General features: G+C 42.2%; 1 protein-coding gene across 9 annotated transcripts in view; it reads right to left on the minus strand.

The window, feature by feature from the left end:
• POLN (DNA polymerase nu) overlaps nt 1-25,396 on the minus strand; it is a 157,559-nt gene that overhangs the window by 115,122 nt on the left and 17,041 nt on the right. For 8 of the 9 annotated variants that reach the window (XM_074039241.1, XM_074039237.1, XM_074039234.1 and 5 more), the window contains exon 1: nt 2,934-3,070. In XM_074039241.1, the coding sequence (XP_073895342.1) occupies nt 2,934-2,954 (21 nt within the window). In that variant the 5' untranslated portion in view covers nt 2,955-3,070. Of the gene's footprint in view, nt 1-2,933; nt 3,071-4,040; nt 4,104-8,968; nt 9,163-19,223; nt 19,725-25,396 lie in introns of those variants that run through there. The other variant, XM_065544683.2, reaches the window with a different exon arrangement.

Raw genomic sequence — 25,396 nt, forward strand, 5'->3', positions numbered from 1 at the left:
CATATACAAAAATCAAATCAAAATGGATTAAGGACTTAAATCTAAGAACCTGAAATTATGAAACATCTGGAAGAAAACACTGGGAAAATGCTCCAGGACATTTGTCTGGGCAATGATTTTTTTTTTTTTTTTTACTAAAACTTCAAAAGTATAGGCAACAAAAGCAAAAATAGACAAATGAAATTACATCAAGCAAAAGCTGTACAGCAAAGGAAACAATGGAGTGAAGAGACAACTCACAGACTGGAAGAAAATATTTGCAAACTATCCACCTGGTAGGGGATTAATAACCAGGATATAAAAGGAACTCAAACAGTTCAACAGGGGGAAACATGATTTAAAACAGGCAAAGTATTTGAATAGACATTTCTGAAAGGAAGATATACAAAAGGCCAACAATAATATTTAAAAATGCCAAATATCACTAATCATAAGAAAAACGCAAGGAAAATCACAATGAGATATCACCTCACCCCAATTTAAAAGGACTTTCATCAAAAAGATAGGGAATAACAGATACTAGTGAGGATATGGAGAAAGGGGAACCCTCATACACTATTGGTAGGAAAGTAAATTAGTACAGCCACTATGGAAAACAATACGTAGGTTCCTCAAAAAACGAAATAGAGCTACCATATGATCCAGCAATCCCACTCCTGGGTATATATTCAAAAGAATCAAAATATTCAAAAGAATCAACATATCAGAGCAATATCTGCATTTCCATGTTACTGCAGCACTACTCACAATGCCAAAATAAGGAATTAACCTGAGTTAATTTATCTGTCCATCAACAGATAAATGAAGAAAATGTGGTATATTTATACAATGGAATTACTATTCAGCCATAAAAAATAATAAAATCCTGTCATTTGCAGCAACATGGATGGAACTGGAGGTCATTATGTTAAGTGAAATAAGCCAAGCACAGAAAGACAAATATCGCAGGTTCTCACTCACATGTAGGAGCTAAGAAAGCAGATCTCATGAAGGTAGAGTAGATTGGTGGTTACCAGAAGTCAGGGAGGGTAAGGGGGTGGTGGGTGGGATTAAGAGTAGTTGATTAACAGTTGCAAATATATAGTTAGGTAGAATAAAGAAGACCTGGTGTTCAGTAAATCAGTAGAGTGACTATAGTAAATAATAATCTATTGTATATTTCAAAATAGCTAGTAAAGGAAAATTCAAATGTTCCCAGTATAAAGAAAAGATAAATGTTTAAGGTGATAGATATCCCAATTATGCGGATTTGATTATTACAATTACACATTATATGAATATATCAAAATATCACAAGTCCCCCCAAAAAATGTATATCTATTATGAATCAGTAAAATTTTTAGAAGGAAAAAAAGAGAAAAAGATTATTGGCTAATTTCCTCGGGGGTGGGTAGAGATGATGGTGTTGTTTTAAAAACTGAATCTCACATTTTAGTCATACAATTGAAATATTTAGAGATGAATCACATGATGTTTGGGTTTTGCTACAAAGTATTCAGGAGGTGGCAGTTTGGAAGTATGGGGAGTTATAGAGCAAAAGATTGGCTGTAGCCAGGTGCGGTGGCTCACTTTGGGAGGCCGAGGCGGGCAGATCACAAGGTCAGGAGTTCAAGACTAGCCTGGCCAGCATGGTGAAACCCCGTCTCTAATAAAAATACAAAAATTAGCCACTCATGGTGGCGCGCACCTGTAGTCCCAGCTACTCGGGAGGCTGAGGCAGGAGAATCACTTGAACCAGGGAGGTAGAGGTTGCAGTGAGCCAAGATCATGCAACTGCACTCCAGCCTGGGTGACAGAGTGAGACTCTATCTCAAAAAAAAAAAAAAAAAAAAAAAAAAAAAAAAAAAAAAGTTTGGCTGGAAATTGATAATTATTGAAACTGGGTGATGACTACTTTTGTATATGTTAGAAATTTTTGACAATAAAAAGGGCTTTTTCCAACCTTTTATTATGAACAGTTTCAAATACACAATTTGAAAAGAATTATACAGTGAACACATATGTCCACCACCTAGATTCTACAACGAATATTTTTGCTATATTTTCTTTACCACTTATCTGTCCATCTAATTGTGTGTTTGTTTTTTTTTTCTCCTGAGACAGAGTCTCACTCTGTCCCCCAGGCTGGAGTGCAGTGGCGCAATATCAGCTCACTACAACCTCCACCTCCTGGGCTCAAGCAATTCTCCTGCCTCAGCTTCCTGAGTAGCTAGGATTACAGTCATTAGCCACCACGCCCAGCTAAATTTTGTATTTTTAGTAGAGACGGGGTTTCACCATGTTGGCCAGGCTGGTCTCCAACTCCTGACCTCGTGATCCGCCTGCCTCAGTCTCCCAAAGTGCTGGGATTACAGGCGTAAGCCTCCGCGCCCGGCCATGTCCATCTAGTTTTTAAGAAGTTATAAAAAACTTTACTACTTTAAGCGAGGTGCAGTGGTCAGCACTTTGGGAAGCTGAGGCAGGAAGTTGGCTTGAGGCCAGCAGTTTGAGACCAACCTGGGCAACAGAGTTGGACCCCATCTCTAAAAAAATCAAAAAACTAAAATATATATGTACATTTAAAATCTTCAGTATTTTAAATAAAAGGTAGGTCCTATATTGTTTCAATGTTAATTACTCTGGACTGTAGTTTAATTCTTAGAAAGTTTATAAGCGATTTGTGGTCACAACAAATCTCACTGACCATGCTACTTAAGTTAATTCTTTCCTATTTTAAATTATGAAAGTAATGTATACTTGTAAAAATTCAAATAACCTAGAAACATGGAGGAAAACTTCCTTCCCATGCCTAGGGCCCATGAAGAGGCATATGAGTGTGTGTGGCCAGGTCCCCCAGGAGTTGTGTGACATGGCTGCCCTCACCATTCTCCCATTGATAGGAGGAGTCACAGTTGAAGAGTTAAATTATAGAGAGAACAAAAAATATAACTTACCATGCTTCCAACTGCCATCATTACCAAAAAACTGCAGCACTATTCTCACAAAATCCTTAGCATTAAAACAAATAACAGGACATTTACATTTCAGTGTTTGAAATAGCACGTTCCTGGAAGATGAAAAGAAATTCACTGATTTAAACATTAACTTGGAACTTTCAACCTTGGAAAAATATTACTACTACTAGACGAATAGCTATCACTTAGACAGCACATACACACATTAACTAAAGAATTCCAAGAGGTTGGTATTATTTATTATCAGCATTTTACAGATGATGAAAGCGAGACACAGAGAGACGAGGTAAGGTACCAAAGGTCACGCAACTGTCAAGTGCTTATCCCTGGGTAACATCCCATTACCTGTAGATTAAGACCTACATCCCTGAGCAAGGTACACCTACTCTGGGCTCTTCATAGCCAGGCCCCAAGATGACTCTCTAGCCCGTTCTCCCAGAGCTCCCCTCAAACATTCTACTCTCTCATCGCACTAAATTCCCTTTCCTCCACCACCAGGCTGTGCCATGTCCTGCTCTGCTCCTGGGCCACTGCATATACTGTATTCTTGACTACAGTTCTCTTCCCACAGTTTTCACAAACTGTTCAAGGGCCATCTTCAGGAAGGTATGCCCTAATTCCGCAGGCAGGGGGCTGCTCCCTCTTCTGTATCTCTTCTGTAGCCCTGCCCACACAGGTAGTACAGTGGGAAGCACACTTGCTCTATTAGAAGGTACCTTGAACATTTGTTCTCTCCATTATACCATGAGCACTTTGAATATGGGATTCACAATTGTTAAAACTGACTGAATACTTACCATGTGCCAGATACCATGCTGAACACTTCGTAGCATTGTGTGTGAGGTGACTGCTGCATTGAAACCTCATCACGATCCTATCTGGCATGCACTAGAACCATTTTACAGATGAGAAAACTTCGTCTTGAAAAGCTTAAGCAATTTGGCCAGGGTTAAATGACTAACAAATGGCAATGCTGGGATCTGAGACCGTATCTTCCTGCTGCCAGGGCCCAAACTCTAAGCTACCAAAGCCATCAATCCCTCTTTATAGTAAATGTTCATTAATACATTAATGAAGATTTCTTACCTGGCAAATTGTTGATATGCCTCCTGTTCTTGGTCCCAGAAGGTCGAGGTTCTTTGGTTAGAGCTGAGGGAGAAAGAAATCAAGAGCCTAATGAGCTTTGCACACTTAGCCAAACTGCAGTTAGATTTTGCTTGGACTTGTTCCACAGAAAGACATTTGTAGGCTTTTTGTACTTTATGTGATTTCACCTTGGTTTCCCTTGAAAAGGGCGGCCAGGATGGTAGGGAGGGTAAAGTGCCAATAACACAGCTTCAGATCTTGGCTCGGCTGGACCGGTGAGGAGGGTGTCCAAGATGGAGTAAAGAGCTTATGAAGGAGAAGAACTGGGGCCATGGAGCCCAATTCCCGTTGCTGCTCCTTCATCCTTAAAACTCAAGAGTTTCATGATAAGGTAATCTACCAACTACACTATCTTCTGCTAATAAGAGACTAATTGATTTTTATCTTTATAAAACAAACAACAAAAAGAATACCTTGTAAGCTAAATGGCAATTAGCGAGGCATGGTGGTGCATGCCTATAGTCCTAAAGTCCTAGCTACTGGGGTAAGGCTGCTGAGGAGGGACAATCACTTGAGCCCAGGAGGTTGAAGCTGCAATGAGTCGTGATCACAACCACTGCACTCCAACTTGGGCAACAAAGAGAGACTCTGGCTCTTAAAATAAAACATGTATATATGTACATGTATATACACACATACACACATATATATTTACATATATATAAGCTAGATTTGAGGCTTTCTCATCTGTAAAATGGAGTGAATAAGGTATAACATACAGAGAGAATGTGAAGGTGAAGGGACAGTGTGTATGTGAAAGGCCTTGCACAGGTCATTTAATAAATGTTATTAAACATGTTTTGTGCAAAAAAGTATGTGTATTAATTTAAATGCGATTTATTTAAATTTATTTTGAATCTCAAAGACATAATCATAGGATTGGGATTATTATTTCCAATTTATGGTACTTGAGGCAATGTATTAATTTGATTGTCCTAGAACTTATAAAAATTAAGCCTCAACATTCATTCATTCAATGATAATATTGAATAAATACTGATTAAACACTTGCTTTGTAGCATTGTTCTTAGATATTGGGGATACATTAATGAACACACTACTGAACACAAATGAAAGTCATGTATGTGGGGTTAGCAGTGGGGTACCATCTCATGTAGGGTGGTCAAGGAAGGTCTGATAAGGTAATTCTTTTTTTTTTTTTTAGCTTAGTAATTCTTTTTTATTTATTTTAGCTTGGTAATTTTTTTTTTTTTTTAAGACAGGGCCTCACTCTGTCATCCAGGCTAGAGTGCAGTAGCGCAATCACAGCTCACTGCAGGTTCAAACTGCTGGGCTCAAGTGATCCTCCAACATCAGCCTCTGGAGTAGCTGGGACTATAGGCACATGCCACTGTACCCGGGTAATTTTGAAATTTCTTGTAGAGATGGGGTCTCACTGTGTTGCTCAGGCTAGTCTCAAACTCCAGCCTCAAGCCATCCTCCCACCTCAGCCTGAGCCACTGTTCCTAGCCAAGGTAACTCTTGAGGAAAGACATGAAGGATAAGGTAAACAAAAGCCTAGTTGGTAGAGGAAAGTTATTTACAGAAAATTTTAGCCACTAGATGTGGAAGAAACGATAGAGTTAGAAAAATCACCATCTTACTAGCCATAATTAAATAAGTGATTTAGATGATCCTCATCAAAGGACAAAACCATTAAGGGAAAGTTTGGGGGAGAAGTTTATAAGGAAGGGCTTGTGCTGACACCACCTGAACCCGCTGCTCCCTCTCAGCACCATGAAAACTGGGACAACCCAATTGCATCATTAAAGGAAGTCTGGAGGACACCAGTTAAGTCTGAATTTCAGAAAAATCATGAATAATTATTATCTGAAAAAAATTACATATTTTTTAGAGATGTATTCTTCTAGTATAAGTATGTCCCATGCAATATTTGGGACATACGTATACTAAGAAATTAGTTATTTATCTGAAATTCAAATTTAGTGTCCTATATTTTAATTTGTTAAATCTGGCCATCCAACTGCATCACAGATGGAGTGTAAAGCTTATGACTCCACCTAGGAAGTGCTGCGCAAAACAAGTTGGACCCAAATAATCAAGCATTTAGAGCTAACTCCAGTTTACAGAAAATATGGAGGAGAGAGAACAAGTTAAAGAACTTCATGATGAGGCAAACAAACGAATCCAGGACATGGGACCTCCTCCAAGACAGGGAGAGGGGCTGAGGGATGCTCCAGATTAGAAAAAAATAGAGACATGGCCACCCAATGCTATGTCCTGATCCCAACAAGTCAACTGTAGAAGGACATTTTTGAGACAATCAGGTAGCTTCAAATTTGGACTGGATATACAACTTGTTAAGTTTTAAAATGGCACTGTGGCTCTGTAAAAACAAAACAAAACAAAGCCCATAGTTTTTAGAGTCATGAGAGGGCAAAACAATAGGTTGGGATTTTCTTTAACCTCAGTCCTCTCCCCCTGCCCCAGGAAACGGACAGATGAAGGAAGTAAGGAAAAACCTTTGATAATGTTGGCCTGGGTGGATGCGTATACTACTCTGTACTTTTGTGTTTTCATAGTTTACTTTTTGTTTGTTCAGAGAAAAACATAAAGGAATGTGGCAGCAAACCATGCAGTTATTTGGGAGAATGCTGCAGGGAAGGATGGTGGCACCAGGCCCTTGGGCAGAGGCGCGTAACACATGGTCAGGAACAGCAAGGAGGTGGGAGTGCACTGAAAGGCCGGGAGAGAGGAGGGGTGAGGCTGAAGACAGTGGAGGGGCCAGAGTAAGCAGACCTTGAGGGCAAGGGCCTTCACAGGTCCTGTGGCTTTTCTTTTTTTTTTTTTTTTTTTTGAGACGGAGTCTCGCTCTGTCACCCAGGCTGGAGTGCAGTGGCCGGATCTCAGCTCACTGCAAGCTCCGCCTCCCGGGTTCACGCCATTCTCCTGCCTCAGCCTCCCGAGTAGCTGGGACTACAGGCGCCTGCCACCTCGCCCGGCTAAGTTTTTGTATTTTTAGTAGAGACGGGGTTTCACTGTGTTACCCAGGATGGTCTCGATCTCCTGACCTCGTGATCCGCCCGTCTCGGCCTCCCAAAGTGCTGGGATTACAGGCTTGAGCCACCGCGCCCGGCCCCGTCCTGTGGCTTTTCTACACTTGATCTTAGCCAGAAGGCCTAAAAGCAGTGATTTTGGGTTTTCCTCAGAGTGAAGCAGGAGTTGTTTGAGGGTTTGGGGCAGGGAAGTGATGTGACCTGATTTGTGCTTTAACAGGCCAGCTCTGGGTGCTGCACAGAAAACAGACTGAAGAGGCAGGTGGAAGCAGGAGTCCAGTGTGGAAGTTCTTGTGATCCAGTAGGAGGTAACAACCTGTGCCGAGTAACAGCAACACAGTGGATAAGCAGAGGGCAGATTCTAGCTACACTTAAAGGCAGAGCCAATAGGACTTGCTGAGAGCTTGATATGGTTTGTGGAAAGTAGAGAGAAGTCAGAGTTAACCCCAGGACTTTTTGCCTAAGCTCATGGAGGGCTGACACTGACTAAAGACAGCCAGGCCACAGGAGGCAGGGTCCAGGGAAGACAGGAGTTCAGTCTGGACATGTTTGCCTAAAATGACCACTAGATGTCCAAGTGCAAAACGTCAACTAGATTCAGAAACATCATCTAGATATTAGGGCTCTGTCCTCACAAGGGATCTCCATACACTAGACCTGACCAGTTGTTCTTTAAAGAGAAAATTACATAAAAAGAAAATGAAGGGTTCTGTTGGGAGCTGAAAGCTATGTTTGTCACACATTGTCCCCTTCTCCCCAAAAGTTACCTAAAATCACCCAGAGCCCAGTGAGCCTGTATGAAGCATGGAAAGGCTAGTAATGGGGCCCAGCTTCCTCCGGAGCTGGCTTGATCTTCCAGGGTGGCTAACTGGCCTTAAATCAGAGGGCTGGGGCCGGGTGCGGTGGCTCAAGCCTGTAATCCCAGCACTTTGGGAGGCCGAGACGGGCGGATCACGAGGTCAGGAGATCGAGACCATCCTGGCTAACACGGTGAAACCCCGTCTCTACTAAAAAAGTACAAAAAACTAGCCGGGCGAGGTGGGGAGCGCCTGTAGTCCCAGCTACTCGGGAGGCTGAGGCAGGAGAATGGCGTAAACCTGGGAGGCGGAGCTTGCAGTGAGCAGGGATCCGGCCACCGCACTCCAGCCTGGGTGACAGAGCAAGACTCTGTCTCAAAAAAAAAAAAAAAAAAATCAGAGGGCTGGGAAGGTAGTGGATACCTCCATTTGAGGCAGAAGCCCAAGTCATGTGTATAACCTAAGCAAAGAAACAGTGAGGAAGAGTACAAGATCCATCCCAGAAAGGGTTTTTCAGAATCCAGAAGGGGCGGCAGGAGGAACCCTGCCTGCTCTAAAATTCTGTGACTCTAAGAGGGCCAGTCCAAAGAGGTGAGACAGGTCTTGCCTCTTTCCACAGACATAGAGCTTTGAAACTAGTCCCATCCTTGGTGGTATTAAGGACAATTATTGTTTGCAGGCAGTGATAACTTTGTTTTCTAATGCTGTGAATGAATGAACAAGTATGATAAGGAAAATCATCTGGGACTCTGCCAGTGACAGGGGATTTTCAGGGTCTGGGGTTGATGCTTTTCTCCCTAGCTTCTCATTGTGAAGTTGCTTCAAGTCCTGGAGCAGGCTGCTCCCACAGAACGGAACTCCATTCCAGATACTCTCTGGGAGAGAGAGGGCCAGTATTTGTAGAGATTTCTATCACTTGGATCCATTTTATTTTCATGTGCCCACACAAAACTTCTAAAAGTTTAAACAATTAAAACTGGACCTTGAAAAACTTTCCATTAGTATAAAGCAGGCATGTAAGTAGGGTGTGAGTCCATGCGTGAAGATTTTTTACCGGGCAAATTGTCGATGTGCCTCCTGTTCTCGGTCCCAGATAGCAGAGTGCTCTATTTGAATGTAGATGCATGGATCATTCGACACAAAGCCCTCCAGGACAGGACCACAGGCCGGGGCATCTGGACAACCATGGCCACCCTCTGCTTGGCGCTTGAGTAACATCACAATTCCTCTAACAGAGGAAATGGGGGTCTGTGGAAACACAACAAAATAAATTAAACCTAGACAATATATCTGTTGTAGAAAGATACACATTTTAAAATTAAGCAGAGAGAACAAGAAAAGGCCTAAAATTAAACTTGAAAATGAATGGCTTTTTTAATGACAATTGAGGCCAAAAGCCGAATCCATGACTTTACATTCCAAATCTGGTGTCTACCCTCTCCAACATCATGACGGAAGTCTCATCCAGGGCAATATGAAAGGAGAAAGGAATAAAAGGCATACACATCAGAAAGGAAGCATCATACTTTCCCTATTAACAGATGGCATGAATGTCTGTGTAGAAAATCTAAAGGAACCTGTAAAAAATGAATCCTGAAGCTAATATGTAAATTTAGCAAGGTTGCAGGATACAAGATCAAAGGACAAAAATGTAATATATTTTTATATTCTAGCAATAAACATGTGAAAATAAAATTTTTTAAAACCACCATTTATAGAACTCTAAAAAATGAAATACTTAAGTATAAACTAACAAAATACATACAGGATACGTATGCTGAAAACTACAAAATGCTAATGAAAGAAATCAGAGAAGACCTAAATAACAAAGACATATAATACTCAAGGATTTAAAAACTCAACATAATAATAAGTTTGTCCTTTATCCCCAAGTTAATCATTAGAACCAAGAAGATCAATAAACCTCAAGTACAAGGAACATGAAGAAAACTACAGATCATTTGCTTAAAACCAGTGATAAAGGGTGGGGGGTGGTGAGAGAACACATTACATAGATAGAAACAAAGATAAGGATGACAGCAGATTTCTCGTCGGAAATAAAGCAACTCAGAAGACAGTAGATATATATACATACTTTTTTTTTTTTTTTAAGAGACGGAGTCTTGCTCTGTCACCCAGACTAGAGTGCAGTGGTACAATCTCAGTTCACCGCAACCTCCGCCTCCCAGGTTCAAACAATTCTCCTGCCTCAGCCTCCAGAGTAGCAAGGACTACAGGCACACACCACCACAACCAGCCAATTTTTTTTGTATTTTAGTAGAGACAGGGTTTCACTGTGTTGCCCAGGCTGGTCTCGAACTCCTGAGCTCAGGCAATCCGCCGACCTTGCCCTCTCAAAGTGCTAGGATTACAGGTGTGAGCCACCGTGCCCAGCAAACAGTAGAGTAATATTATGAAACTACTGGAAGAAAATAAACTATCAACTTACATTCTTTAGCCATCAAAATGCCTTTAAAAAAATGAAAGGTAAAGCAAGACTTGCATACTACACTGAAAACTATAAAACACTCCTAAAGGAAATTAAAGTTTTAAATAAATGGAGATACCCCATGTTTATGGATCAGAATACCCCATGTTTATGGATCAGAAAACTCAATACTATTATAATAAGATGGCAAGACTCACAAAATTAATCTATAGATTTAACACGATTTATATCAAAATTCCAGTTGGATTTTTGCATAAATTGACAAACTGATCCTAAAACTGACAAGCAAAGGAAGCACAATACCCAAAAGAATCTTGAAAAATACAAAGCTGGAGGACCCACTCTTCTTGATTTCAAAACTTACTACAAAGCTCCAATAATCAGAGAGAATTAGGAGACCATGGCAGATGGGAGGCAGAAGTAGATTGCAGCTCCCCCTGGGATGGACAGAGCAGAGCGTGGAGGCTTGCATTGTGACCTTTTGCTCTAGAATGACTACAAGAATAAATCAGGAAAGCAGAGAGAACACAGACCCTCTGAAGGAAGCAGATTGCTCCTGCAGGACCCAGGAGACACCCCAAATACTGTGTTGGTGTCCATGGCCAAAAGACTCACAGACAGTTCACATCACAGGACTCTGAGCACACAATCCCTAGTACCAGCCTGGAGCCTGGTAGACTTGCTGGGTGACTAGATTCAGAAGACAGATAACAGTCAATACAGCTCAGCTCTCAGGTAGCCACATCCCTAGGAAAATCGGGAGAGGACGACATAAAGGGAACACCCTGTGGGATAAAAGAATCTGAACAACAGCCTTGAGTCCTAGACCTTCCCTCTGACAGAGCCTAACCAAATGAGAAGGAACCAGAAAACCAACTCTGGTAATATGACAAAACAAGGTTCTTTAGCATGCCCAAAAAATCATACTAGCTCACCAGCAGTGGATCCAAACCAAGAAGAAATCCCTGATTTACCTGAAAAAGAATTCAGAAGGTTAGTTATTAAGTTAATCAGGGAGGGACTAGAGAAAGGCAAAGCCCAGTTTAAGGAAGTCAAAACAAATGACACAAGAAATGAGGGGAGGCCAGGTGCTGTGGCTCATGCCTGTAATCCCAGCACTTTGGGAGGCCAAGGCAGGCAGATCACGAGGTCAGGAGATTGAGACCATCCTGGCTAACATGGTGAAACTCCATCTCTACTAAAAATATAAAAAATTAGCCAGGCGTGGTGGCACATGCCTGTAGTCCCAGCTGCTCGGGAGGCTGAGGCAGGAGAATGGTGTGAACCCGGGAGGCGGAGGTTACAGTGAGTCCAGATCATGCCACTGCACTCCAGCCTGGGTGACACAGTGAGACTCCGTCCCCCACAACACTCCCAAAAAAAAAAACAGAAAGAAAGAAAGAAAGAAAGAAAGAAGGAAGGAAGGAAGGAAGGAAGGAAGGAAGGAAGGAAGGAAGGAAGGAAGGAAGGAAGGAAGGAAGGAAGGAAGGGAGAGAGAAATGAGGGGAGAAATTTTCAATGAAATAGGTATAGATAGTATATATTAAAAAAATCAAAACTTCAGGAAACAATGGATACACTTATAGAAATGCAAAATGCTCCGGAAAATCTCAGCATTAGAATTAAACAAGCAGAAGAAAGAACTTCAGAGCTCAAAGACAAGGTTTTCAAATTAACCCAATCCAACAAAGATAAAGAAAAAAGAATAAGAAAACATAAAGCCTCCAAGAAGTCTCACATTATGTTAAACGACCAAACCTAAGAATAATTGGCGTTCCTGAGGAAGAAGAGAAATCTAAAAGTTTGGAAAACATATTTGGGGGAATAATCAAGGAAAACTTCCCTGGACTTACTAGAGACCTAGACATCCAAATACAAGAAGCTCAAAGAACACCTGGGAAATTCACTGCAAAAAGATCATTGCCTAGGCACATTGTCATCAGGTTATCTAAAGTTAAGACAAAGGAAAGAATCTTAAGAGCTATGAGGCAAAAGCACCAGGTAACCTATAAAGGAAAACCTATCAGATTAACAGAAGATTTCTCAGCAGAAACCCTCCCAGCTAGAAGGGACTGGGCCCTATCTTCAGCCTCCTTAAACAAAACAATTGTTTCCAGCGAAACTAAGTTTCATAAGTGAAGGAAGGATACAGTCCTTTTCACACAAACAAATGCTGAGAGAATTCGCCACTAGGAAGCCAGTACTACAACTGTTAAAAGGAGTTCTAAATCTTGAAACAAATCCTGGAAACACATCAAAACACAATCTCTTTAAAGCGCACATCTCACAGGCCCTATAAAGCAAAAATACAATTAAAAAAAAGAAAAGAAACAAGCTATGCAGGCAACAAATAGTACAATGAATGGAATGGTACGTCACAACGCAATACTAAGGTTGAATGTAAATGGCCTAAATGTTCCATTTAAAAGATACAGAATTGCAGAATGGATAAGAATTCACCAACCAACTATCTGCTGCCTATAAGAAACTCACCTAACACATAAGGACTCACATAAACTTAAGGTAAAAGGGTGGAAAAAGACATTCCATGCAAAGGAAGACCAAAAGCAAGCAAGAGTAGCTAACACAGTAATAGCCGGGGACTTCAAGACTCCACCGACAGCACCAGACAGTTTATCAAGACAGAAAGTCAACAAAGAAACAATGGATTTGGCCGGGCGCGGTGGCTCACGCCTGTAATCCCAGCACTTTGGGAGGCCGAGGCGGGCGGATCACAAGGTCAGGAGATCGAGACCACGGTGAAACCCCGTCTCTACTAAAAATACAAAAAATTAGCCAGGTGTCGTGGTGGGCACCTGTAGTCCCAGCTACTCGGGAGGCTGAGGCAGGAGAATGGCAGGAACCCGGGAGGCGGAGCTTGCAGTGAGCTGAGATCCGGCCACTGCACTCCAGCCTGGGCGACAGAGCGAGACTCCGTCTCAAAACAAAAACAAAAACAAACAAAAAAAAGAAACAATGGATTTAAACTGTACCCTGGAACAAACAGACTTAACAGATATTTACAGAGCATTCTACTCAACAACCACAGAATATACATTCCATTCATCAGTGCATGGAACTTTCTCCAAGATAGACCATATGATAGGCCATGAAATGAGCCTCAGTAAATTTAAGAAAACTGAACTTATATCAAGCACTCTCTCAGGCCACAGTGGAATAAAACTGTAAATCAACTCCAAAAGGAACCTTCAAAACCATATAAATACATGGAAATCAAATAACCTGCTCCTGAATGATCATTGGCTCAAAAATGAAATCAAGATGGAAATTAAACAATTCTTCAAACTGGGCTGGGCATGGTGGCTCACGCCTGTAATCCCAGCACTTTGAGAGGCCGAGGAGGGCAGATTATGAGGTCAGGAGATCGAGATCATCCTGGCCAACATGGTGAAATCCCATCTCTACTAAAAATACAAAAATTAGCTGGGCATGGTGGCACGTGCCTATAATCTCAGCTACTTGGGAGGCTGAGGCAGGAGAATCACTTGAACCTGGGAAGCAGAGGTTGCAGTGAGCCAAGATCTGCCACCGCACTCCAGCCTGGCAACATAGTAAGACTCCCTTAAAAAAAAAAAAAAAATTCTTCAAACTGAAGGACAACAGTGACACAATCTATCAAAACCTCTTGGATACAGCAAAGGCAGTGCTAAGAAGAAAGTTCATAGCCCTAAACACCTACATCAAAAAGTCTGGCCGGGTGCGGTGGTTCACGCCTGTAATCCCAGCACTCTGGGAGGCCGAGGCAGGCAGATCACAAGGTCAGGAGATCGAGACCATCCTGGCTAACATGGTGAAACCTCGTCTCTACTAAAAATACAAAAAAAATTAGCCAGGCGTGGTGGCGGGTGCCTGTAGACCCAGCTACTGGGGAGGCTGAGGCAGAGAACAGCATGAACCCAGGAGGCGGAGCTCACAGTGAGCCGAGATCGCGCCACTGCACTGCAGCCTGGGTGACTGAGCAAGACTCCATCTCAAAAACAAACAAACAAAAAAATGTCTGAAAGAGCACAGACAATCTAAGGTCATACCTCAAGGAACTACAGAAACAAGAACAAACCAAACCTAAACCCAGCAGAAGAAAGGAAATGACCACGATCAGAGCGGAATTCAATGATATTGAAACAAACAAACAAACAAAATACAAAAGATAAATGAAACAAATGCCAGGCACGGTGGCTCATGCCTGTAATCCCAGCACTTTGGGTGGCAGAGGAGGGCGGATCACCTGAGGTCAGGAGTTGGAGACCAGTCTGACCAACATGGTGAAACCCCGTCTCTACTAAATACAAAAAATTAGCCAGGTGTGGTGGTACACGCCTGTAATCCCAGCTACTTGGGTGGCTGAGGCAGGAGAATCACTTGAACCCGGGAGGCAGAGGTTGCAGCGAGCTGAGATTGCGCCATTGCACTCCAGCCTGCACGAGAGCAAAACTCTGTCTCAAAAAAAAAAAAAAAAAAAAAAAAAAGATAAATGAAACAAAAAGCTGGTTCTTTGAAAAGATAAATAAAATTGATAGACCATTACCAAGATTAACCAATAAAAGAAGAGAGAAAATCCAAATAAGCTCAGTTAGAAACAAAATGGGAGATACAACAACTGACACCACAAAAATGCAAAAGATCACTCAAGGCTACTATGAATAACTTTACAAACATAAACTCGAAAATCTAGAGGATATGGATAAATTCCTGGAAAGATACAACCCTTCTAGTTTAAATCAGGAAGAATTAGACGTCCTGAACAAATCAATAACAAGCAGTGAGATTGAAATGGTAACAAAACAATTACCAACAAAAAAAGTCCAGGACCAGACAGATTCACAACAGAATTCTACCAGACATTCAAAGAAGAATCAGTACTGATCCTATTGACACTATTCCACAAGATAGAAAAAGAGGGAATCCTCACTAAATCATTCTATGAAGTCAGTATCACCCTAGTACCAATACCAGGAAAGAATATCACCAAAAGAGAAAACTACAGACCAATATCCCTGATGAACATAGATGCAAAAGTCCTTAACAAAATACTAGCTAACCAAATCCAACAACATATCAAAAAGATAATCCACCATGATCAAGTGGGTTTCATACCAGGGATACAGGGATGGTCTAACATATGCAAGTCAATAAATGTGATACGTCACATAAACAGAATTAAAAACAAAAATCACATGATCATCTCAATAGATGCAGAAAAAGCATTCAGCAAAATCCCGCATTGCTTTATTATTAAAACTCTCAGCAAAATTGGCACACAAGGGACATACCTCAATATAATAAAAGCCATCTATTATAAACCCACAGGCAACATAATACTTAATGGAGAAAAGTTGAAAGCATTCCCCGTGAGAACTGGAACAAGACAAGGATGCCCACTCTCACCACTTCCCTTCAATATAGTACTGGAAGTCCTAGCCAGAGCAATCAGACAAAAGAAAGAAATAAAAAGCAACCGAATCAATAAAGAGGAAGTCAAGCTGTCACTATTTGCTGATTACATGATTGTTTACCTAGAAAACCTTAAAGATTCCTCCAGAAAGCTCCTATAACTGATGAAAGAATTCAGTCAAGTTTCTGGATACAAAATTAAGGTACACAAATCAGTAGCTCTTCTATACACTAACAGTGACTAAGCTGAGAATCAAATCAAGAACTCAACCCCTTCTACAATAGCTGCAAAAAAATAAAATACTTACGAATATACCTAACCAAGGAGGTGAAAGACCTTTGCATGGAAAACTACAAAACACTGCTGAAAGAAATAACAGATGACACAAACAAATGGAAGCACATCCCATGCTCATGGATGGGTAGAATCAATATTGTGAAAATGACTACACTGCCAAAAACAATCTACAAATTCAATGCAATTCCCATCAAAATACCACCATCATTCTTCACAGAACTATAAAAAACAATCCTAGGCCAGGCATGGTGGCTCATACCTGTAATCCCAGCACTTTGGGAGGCCAAGGTGGGTAGAACACCAGGTCAGGAGTTCAAGACCAACCTGGCCAATATGGTGAAACCTCATTCTACTAAAAATACAAAAATTAGCCAGGCGTGGTGGCAGGCACCTGTAGTCCCAGCTACTTGCGAGGCTGAGGCAGAAGAATCACTTGAACCCAAGAGTTGGAGGTTGCAGTGAGCTGAGATCACACCACTGCACTCCAGCCTGGGTGACAGAGCAAGACGAGCAAGACTCTGTCTCAAAAAAAAAAAAAAAAAAAAAAAAAAAAAAAGAACAAATCTGGAGGCATCACAGTACCTGATTTCAAACTATACTATAAGCATCATTACCAAAACAGCATGGTACTGGCATAAAAATAGGCACACAGACCAATTGAAGCAAATAGAAAACCCAGAAATCAACCAAAATACTTTGTTTTTTTCTGAGACAGAGTCTCGCTCTGCCGCCCAGGTTGGAGTCCAGTGGCGTGATCTCAGCTCACTGCAAGCTCTGCCTCCCAGGTTCACGCCATTCTCCTGCCTCAGCCTCCCGAGTAGCTGGGACTACAGGCACCCGCCACCACGCCTGGCTAATTTTTGTATTTTTAGTAGAGACGGGGTTTCACTGTGTTAGCCAGAATGGTCTCGATCTCCTGACCTCATGATCCTCCCGCCTCGGCCTCCCAAAGTGCTGGGATTACAGGTGTGAGCCACTGCGCCCAGCAATAAACCCAAATACTTATAGCCAACTGATCTTCGACAAAGCAAACAAAAACATAAAGTGGGGAAAGGACACCCTATTCAACAAATGGTGCTGAGATCATTGGCAAGCCACATGTAAAATGAAACTGGATCCTCATCTCTCACATTATACAAATGTCAGCTCAAGATGGATCAAAGACTTAAATCTAATACCTGAAACTATAAAAATTCTAGAAGATAACATTGGAAAAACCCTCCTAGACACTGGCTTAGGCAAGGATGTCATGACCAAGAACCCAAAAGGAAATGTAATAAAAACAAAGATAAATAACTGAGACTTAATTAAACTAAAAAGCTTTTGCATAGCAAAAGCTATAGTCAGCAGAGGAAACAGACAACCCACAGAGTGGGAGAAAATTTTCACAATCCATACATCTGACAAAGACTAATATCCTTAATCTACAATGAACTCAAACAAATTAACAAGAATTAAACTAAAAAGCTTTTGCATAGCAAAAGGAATAGTCAGCAGAGTAAACAGACAACCCACAGAGTGGGAGAAAAATTTTGCAATCCATATATCTGACAAAGGACTAATATCCTTAATCTACAATGAACTCAAACAAATTAGCAAGAAAAAAACAAACAATCCCATCAAAAAGTGGGCTAAGGACATGAATAGACAATTCTCCAAAGAAGATGTAAAAATGGCCACCGAATGTATGAAAAAATGCTCAATATCACTAATGATCATGGAAATGCACATCAAAACCACAATGCAATACCACCTTACTCCTGCAATAGCCATAATCAAAAAGTCAAAAAATCATAGATATTGGCATGGATGCACTGAACAGGGAACACTTCTATACTTCTGGTGGGAATGTAAACTAGTACAACCACTATGGCAAACAGTGTGGAAATTCCTTAAAGAACTAAAAGTAGAACTACCATTTGATCCGGCAGTCCCACTACTGGGTATCTACCCAGAGGAAAAGAAGTCATTATATGAAAAAGATACTTGCACATGCATGGTTATAGCAGCACAATTTGCAATTGCAAAAATGTGGAACCAACCCAAATGCCCATTAATCAAGGAGTGAATAAAGAAACTGTGCTATATACATATGATGGAATACTACTTGGCCATAAAAATGAATGAATTAATGGCATTTGCAGTGACCTGGATGAGACTGGAGACTACTATTCTAAGTGAAGTCAGTCAGGAATGGAAAATCAAACATTGTATGTTCTCACTCATAAGTGGGAGCTAAGCTATGAGGATGCAAAGGCATAGGAATGACACAATGGACTCTGGGGACTCAGGAGGAAAGGGTGGGAAGGGGGTGAGGGATAAAAGACTACAAATTGTGTGCAGTGTATACTGCTTGGGTGATGGGTGCAGGAAAGGAGAGGAAAGAAGAGGAAAAGAGAGGAAAGGAGAGGGAGGGAAGGAGGGAGGGAAGGAGGGAGGGAGGGCGGGAGGGAAAGAAGGAAGGGAGGAAGGGAAAGAAGGCAGGGAGGGAGGGAAAGATTTTTTTAAAAAATTAACAGAGATCAAATTTTTAAAATATTGTGCTTCAAAAGACACCCTCAATAAATTCTTTAAAAATAAGCCAGAAATTGGCAGAAGTATAAATGTTATATCTTATAAGAGACTTGTATCATAATGTATAAAGAATGCTTACAGATCCAAAATAAAACACAAATAACCCAATTTTAAAATGGGCAAAAAATTTGAACAGATATTTCATCAAATCATCAAAACAGAAAGAAGATATCAAAGAAGATATACGAATGGCCAATAAGCACATGAAAAGATGCTCAATGTCACTAGGTAATAGGGAAATACAATTTAAAACCACCATGAAATACCACTTCAGAATCACTAAAATGGCTAAAATAAAAAAAAAATAGACAACAACAAGTGTTGACAAGGAGGTGGAGAATTTGAAACCCTAGTACACTGCTGGTGGAAAGTAAAATGGCACACCCACTCTGGAAAACAGTTTTGCAGTTTCCTAAGAAACCGATGGGAGCTATCCATTGTCAATCACTTACCACTGGAGGGGAGGGAAAGCCTTAAAATCTTGTTTCTAGCTCTCCTATCAAAATCAGACACTAAGAAAATGGGCTTCTTTTATGGTGTCAAGACAGCAAACAAAAACCATCACTGTTTACTAACCTGGTCAGCTCTTAACTGGGTGGAACCATCAGTATACATCAGAGTTACCACCAGGGCTGCTGCCTGTTTGAGCATTTCAATCAGCTGGCTTTTTGCCCAATCATCCAAATGCCTAATATCACAAAAATGTTTTTTCAATGCTCCTGAGTTCCCAGAATTTAGGTAGGCTTCAGCCTCATCAGTATCTTCTTCCAATGCCATTTGTTTACTTGTTTTCTCTGAAGAATTATTATATGTAATATGTTTTCTTTTAAGATTAATGCTTCCTTTATTTTCATTATTTATATTCTCCATTAGGAAATGCTTTCTTTCATGCTCCTTTTTCTGTAGAACTGAAGCCTCTTGATTATACCGTGGAATTAAACAACTTGAAAGAGCCAATGAGCTGATGCTCTTCTGTTTTTGGTCAGTAGATAGCTGATCTGTGAGTCTGACACCGAAGGACTGAGGAGAGAGCTTAGCGGAACCTCTTGATGTCTGACTTCTTAAAGATTTAAGATTCTACAGAAAAATGGAAAATATTTCATTAGAATATGGATTCCTAAGACAGATTTATAAACCAAACTAATTTCTGGTAAAAACTTGTCTAAAGTAATACAGAGACACAATCTTCATATTATCTATAATCACAACTTCTTTTTTTTTTTTTTTTTTGAGGCAGAGTCTGGCTTTGTCGCCCAGGCTGGAGTGCAGTGGTGCGATCTGGGCTCACTGCAAGCTTCCCCTCCTGGGTTCATGCCATTCTCCTGCCTCAGCCTCCCGAGTAGCTGGGACTACAGGCGCCCACCACCATGCCCAGCTAATTTTTTTTTTTGTATTTTTAGTAGAGACGGGGTTTCACTGTGTTAGCCAGGATGGTCTCTATCTCCTGACCTGGTGATCCACCTGCCTCGGCCTCCCAAAGTGCTGGGATTACAGGCGTGAGCCACTGCGCCCGGCTTCTATAATCAAACCTTCTAAGGAAACCACATAGTGTCTTCTAGAGCAGTGATTTTTCTCAACCAAGGTAGGCATGCATATCTGGATCAAGAGCTCAAAAGCCTAGTAGCTCACACCTGTAATCCCAGCACTTTGGGAGGCTGAGGCAGGTGGATCACTTGAGGTCAGGAATTTGAGATGAGTCTGGCCAACAAGGTGAAACTCCGTCTCTACTAAAAATACAAAAATTAGCTGGGCATGGTGGCAGGCGCCTGTGTAATTCCAGCTACTTGGGAGGCTGAGGCAGGAGAATCACTTGAATCCAGGAGGTGGAGGCTGCAGTGAGCCGAGACTGCACCATTGCACTCCAGCTTGGGTGACAAGAATGAAACTCTGTCTCAAAAAAAAAAAGCTCAAAAGCCTCCAACAAGCCCCTGTTCTGGGAATCAATGCACGTAATGAGAGATGTCATGGATAGGAATATGTTGCATATGTGCATAAGAGAGAAGATTAATAATTTACAACTTCCAAGTAAAGACCATTTATAGGCCGGGCGCGGTGGCTCAAGCCTGTAATCCCAGCACTTTGGGAGGCCGAGACGGGCGGATCACAAGGTCAGGAGATCGAGACCATCCTGGCTAACATGGTGAAACCCCGTCTCTACTAAAAATACAAAAAAACTAGCCGGGCGAGGTGGCGGGCGCCTGTAGTCCCAGCTACTCGGGAGGCTGAGGCAGGAGAATGGCGTAAACCCGGGAGGCGGAGCTTGCAGTGAGCTGAGATCCGGCCACTGCACTCCAGCCTGGGCGACAGAGCGAGACTCCGTCTCAAAAAAAAAAAAAAAAAAAAAAGACCATTTATAGAGAAAATGAAATCACCAAAACTATTTAATAATATGTTAATCTGTCTACTAAAAAAAATTTTTGGGGCCAGGCGCAGGGGCTCACACTTGTAATCCCAGCACTTTGCGAGGCTGAGGTGGGCGGATCATGAGGTCAAGAGTTCGAGACCATTCTGGCCAACATGGAGAAACCTCGTCTCTACTAAGAATAGAAAAATTAGCTGGGCATGGTGGCGCATGCCTGTAATCCCAGCTACTCAGGAGGCTGAGGCAGGAGAATCGCTTGAACCCGGAAGGTGGAGGTTGCAGTGAGCCAAGATCATGCCATTGCACTCCAGCCTGGGTGACAGAGCAAGACTCTGTCTTGAAAAAAAAAAAAAAAAATTAAACCCAACTCAATAGCAGTTCTCTACCTGTCTCATTCTCATTCCATCAATGTACAATATACATTCATAGATCCACAAACTAATCAAGGTGGGGAAAGCAATCCTATCCATTTCATTATAGAACTTATTTATGATAACACTTTATTTTTAAGGTTTCTTCTCTTTTCCTTTTTTTTTTTTTTTTTTTTGACACAGGGTCTTGCTCTGTTGCCCAGGTTGAAGTGCAGTGGCACAATCTCAGCTCACTGCAACCTCCATGTCCCTGGTTTAGGTGATCCTTCCACCTCAGCCTCCCATGTAGCTGTGACTACAGGGGTTCACCACCACACCCAGCAAATTTTTCTATTTTTAGTAGAGTGAGGTTTCACCATGTTCCCCAGGCTGGTCTCAAACTCCTGGACTCAAGCAATCTGCCTGCCTTGGCCTCCCAAAGTGCTAGGATTACAGGTGTGAGCCAACGTACCCAGTCAAGGCTTATTTTATATATATATATATATATATACACACACACACACACACACACACACACATATATATATATGTTGCTTTGAATGACTATATTAATATTACATTTTAAATAATTTTGAAAGAAAATGTTTTAACGCTTGGTCATATGTCATGAAAATTTTTAATGCATACTTGTATTTTTGTTTCAGATAAATACATGGTTTCCAAGAGTAGGCTTTCAAGCATAAAATTACATTAACAATTCCGTGGAGGAGTAAACAAGAAAGGAATTCAAGGAGAAAAAGAAAAATATAAAATTTCAAACTGTTGAAGATCTTGCTCTGTCTTTTTTAAGGGGATTATTGTGGGCTGGGCACAGTGGCTCACACCTGTAATCCTGGCCCTTTGGGAGGCTGAGGCAGGAGGACTGCTTGAGCCCAGGAGTTCAAGACCAGTCTGGGCAAAATGGCAAAATCCTGTCTTACTACAAAGAATAGAAAAATTAGCTGGGCGTGGTGTCCTGTGCCTATAGACCCAGCTACTCAGGAGGCTGAGGTGAGATCACTTGAGCCCAGGAGGTCAAGGCTACAGTGAGCCATGGTCACACCACACTGTACTTCAGCCTGGGCGACACAGTGAGAAAGTCTCAAAATAATAATAATAATAAAAACAGGCCAGGCATGGTGGCTCACGCCTGTAATCTCAACACTTTGGGAGGCCCAGGCAGGTGGATCATGAGGTCAGGAGTTCCAGACCAACCTGGCCAATATGGTGAAACCCTGTCTCTACTAAAAACATAAAAATTAGCTGGGCATAGTGGTGTGCGCCGTAAATCCAGCTGCTCGGGAGGCTGAGGCAGGAGAATCGCTTAAACCCGGGAAACGGAGGTTGCAGTGAGCCAAGATCGCATTACTGCACTCCCGCCTTGGTGACAGAGTGAGACTCCATCTCAAAAAACAATAAATAAGTAAATAAATTAATTAATAAATAAAATAGGCCAGGCACGGTGGCTCACACCTGTAATCCCAACACTTTAGGGGGCCGAGGCAGGCAGATCACCTGAGGTCAGGAGTTCGAGACCAGCCTGACCAACATGGTGAAACTCCGTATCTACTAAAAATACAAAAATTAGCTGGGTGTGGTGGTGGGCACCTGTAATCAATCCCACCTACTCAGGAGGCTGAGGCAGGAGAATTGCTTAACCCAGGAGGCGGAGGTGGCAGTGAGTCGAGATCGCGCCACTGCACTCCAGTGAAGGTGACACAGCAAGACTCCATCTCCAAATAATAATAATAATAATAATAATAATGAGATGATTGTGGATATCAAGTTGTCAAAGTGCAGTATTTAATTTTTGTGAATATATTTTAAATAATGTAACAGTAAAAATGTCAATATTAACGATAGAGCAGAAATCACGTACTTTGCAATTTTTTAAACTTGTGATAAAGACTTTAAATTTCGGCTGGGCGCGGTGGCTCACGCCTGTAATCCCAGCACTTTGGGAGGCCGAGGCGGGCGGATCACAAGGTCAGGAGATCGAGACCACGGTGAAACCCCGTCTCGCCGGGCGCGGTGGCTCAAGCCTGTAATCCCAGCACTTTGGGAGGCCAAGGCGGGCAGATCACAAGGTCAGGAGATCGAGACCACAGTGAAACCCCGTCTCTACTAAAAATACAAAAAATTAGCCGGGCGCGGTTGTGGGTGCCTGTAGTCCCAGCTACTCGGGAGGCTGAGGCAGGAGAATGGCGTGAACCCGGGAGGCGGAGCTTGCAGTGAGCCGAGATCGCGCCACTACACTCCAGCCTGGGCGACAGAGCGAGACTCCGTCAAAAAAAAAAAAAAAAAAAAGACTTTAAATTTCAACTTTAAAATATATCAGGCAGTACACACAGTTTGAGATGGCCAGGCATGGGGGCTCACACCTGTAATCCCAGCACTTTGGGAGGCCAAGGCGGGAGGATTGCTTGAGCCCAGGAGTTTGAGGCCACCCCGGGCAACATGGTGAAACCCTGTCTCTACCAAAAATACAAAAATTAGCTGGGCAATGATAGTGTGTGCCTCTAGTGTCAGCTACTTGGGAGGCTGAGTTGGGAGGATCACTTGAGTCCAGGACTCAATTGATTAGCTGGGCACGGTGGCGGAGGTAGAGGTGAAAATTGCAGTAAGTTGTGATCACACCACTGCACTCCACCCTGGGCGACAGAGTGAGGGGCTGTCTCGAACAAACAAACAAACAAAAACAAGAAAATTATTTTGAGAGAAAGGGAGCAAAAAGTTTGCAGACCCCTGCCTTCGGGATCCAAGGAGCACAGTTTGTTCACCACTGAGAGATACAATTTCCATTCATTTACAGAGGGAAGAAGAGAAGAGTCCCTTCTCTGTGGAAGATACCTCTTCCCTCCACTCCAAGGGCAGATAATCATCCTATGAGCCCAGGGACAAATAATTATCCCATCAACCCAAGAGACAGGTCCTATTATCTCACTTTACTATAGGGAGTTTAGGTTTAAATTTAGTTAGCTTGGGACTTGAACACAGGTAGTTTACCCCAAAGTCCATTCTCTTAAACATTATGTAGCCTCTACCACTTTCATACACAAGGTCTTTGGTGATGTGACCTTTTCTTTTTCTTTTTTTTTTTTTTTTGAGATGGAGTCTCGCTCTGTCCCCCAGGTTGGAGTGCAGTGGAGCGATCTCAGCTCACTGCAAGCTCCGCCTCCCGGGTTCACGCCATTCTCCTGCCTCAGCCTCCCGAGTAGCTGGGACTACAGGCGCCCGACACCACGCTCGGCTAATTTTTGTATTTTTAGTAGAGGCGGGGTTTCACCATGTTAGCCAGGATGGTCTCCATCTCCTGACCTCATGATCCGCCTGCCTCAGCCTCCCAAAGTGCTGGGATTACAGGTGTGAGCCACCGCGCCCAGCCACAACCTCTTTTATATCTCCTCTCTAGCCCGTACCACATAACGCACCCATTGTGAATGTTATATCCCTACCTTTCTGAACTTCTATTATTTCTACTACCCAAAGTTCCAAGCTTTCTTCCCTTATCTGAAAATGTTCTCAATGTCCTGCCCCTACTCCCTTAAAGGTGGGGATCTTTTTATTTTTTATTTCTATTTTTTAGAGACTGAGCCTTGCTCTGTTGCCCAGGCTGGAGTGCAATCACAGCTCACTGCAGCCTCAAACTCCTTGGCTCAAGTGATCCTCCAGCCTCAGCCTCCTGAGTAGTTGGGACTACAGGAGCAGGCCACCATGCTCAGTTAATTTTTTTTTTTTTGTATTATTTTTTGTAGAGACAGAGTCTCCTTATGGTGCCCAAGCTGGTCTCAAATTCCTGGCCTCCAGTGATCCACCCTGCTCAGCTTCCCAACGTGCTAGGATTACCTGTGTGAGCCACTGCATCCAGCCTAGGTTGATCAACTCCTAATCATCCAATAGATCTCAACTCAGATATAATTTTCAGACTTCAGAAAGACATCCCTGATTCTTCTCGTCAATACCCAGAAGGGCAAAATGAAATAGCACAAAACTGAGTTAGATGTCCCTCCTATTGTCCCAGAGCACTCTGAACTTAC

This window comes from Macaca fascicularis, chromosome 5 (genome assembly GCF_037993035.2).
Source record: "Macaca fascicularis isolate 582-1 chromosome 5, T2T-MFA8v1.1".
Classification (NCBI taxonomy): Eukaryota; Metazoa; Chordata; class Mammalia; order Primates; family Cercopithecidae; genus Macaca; species Macaca fascicularis.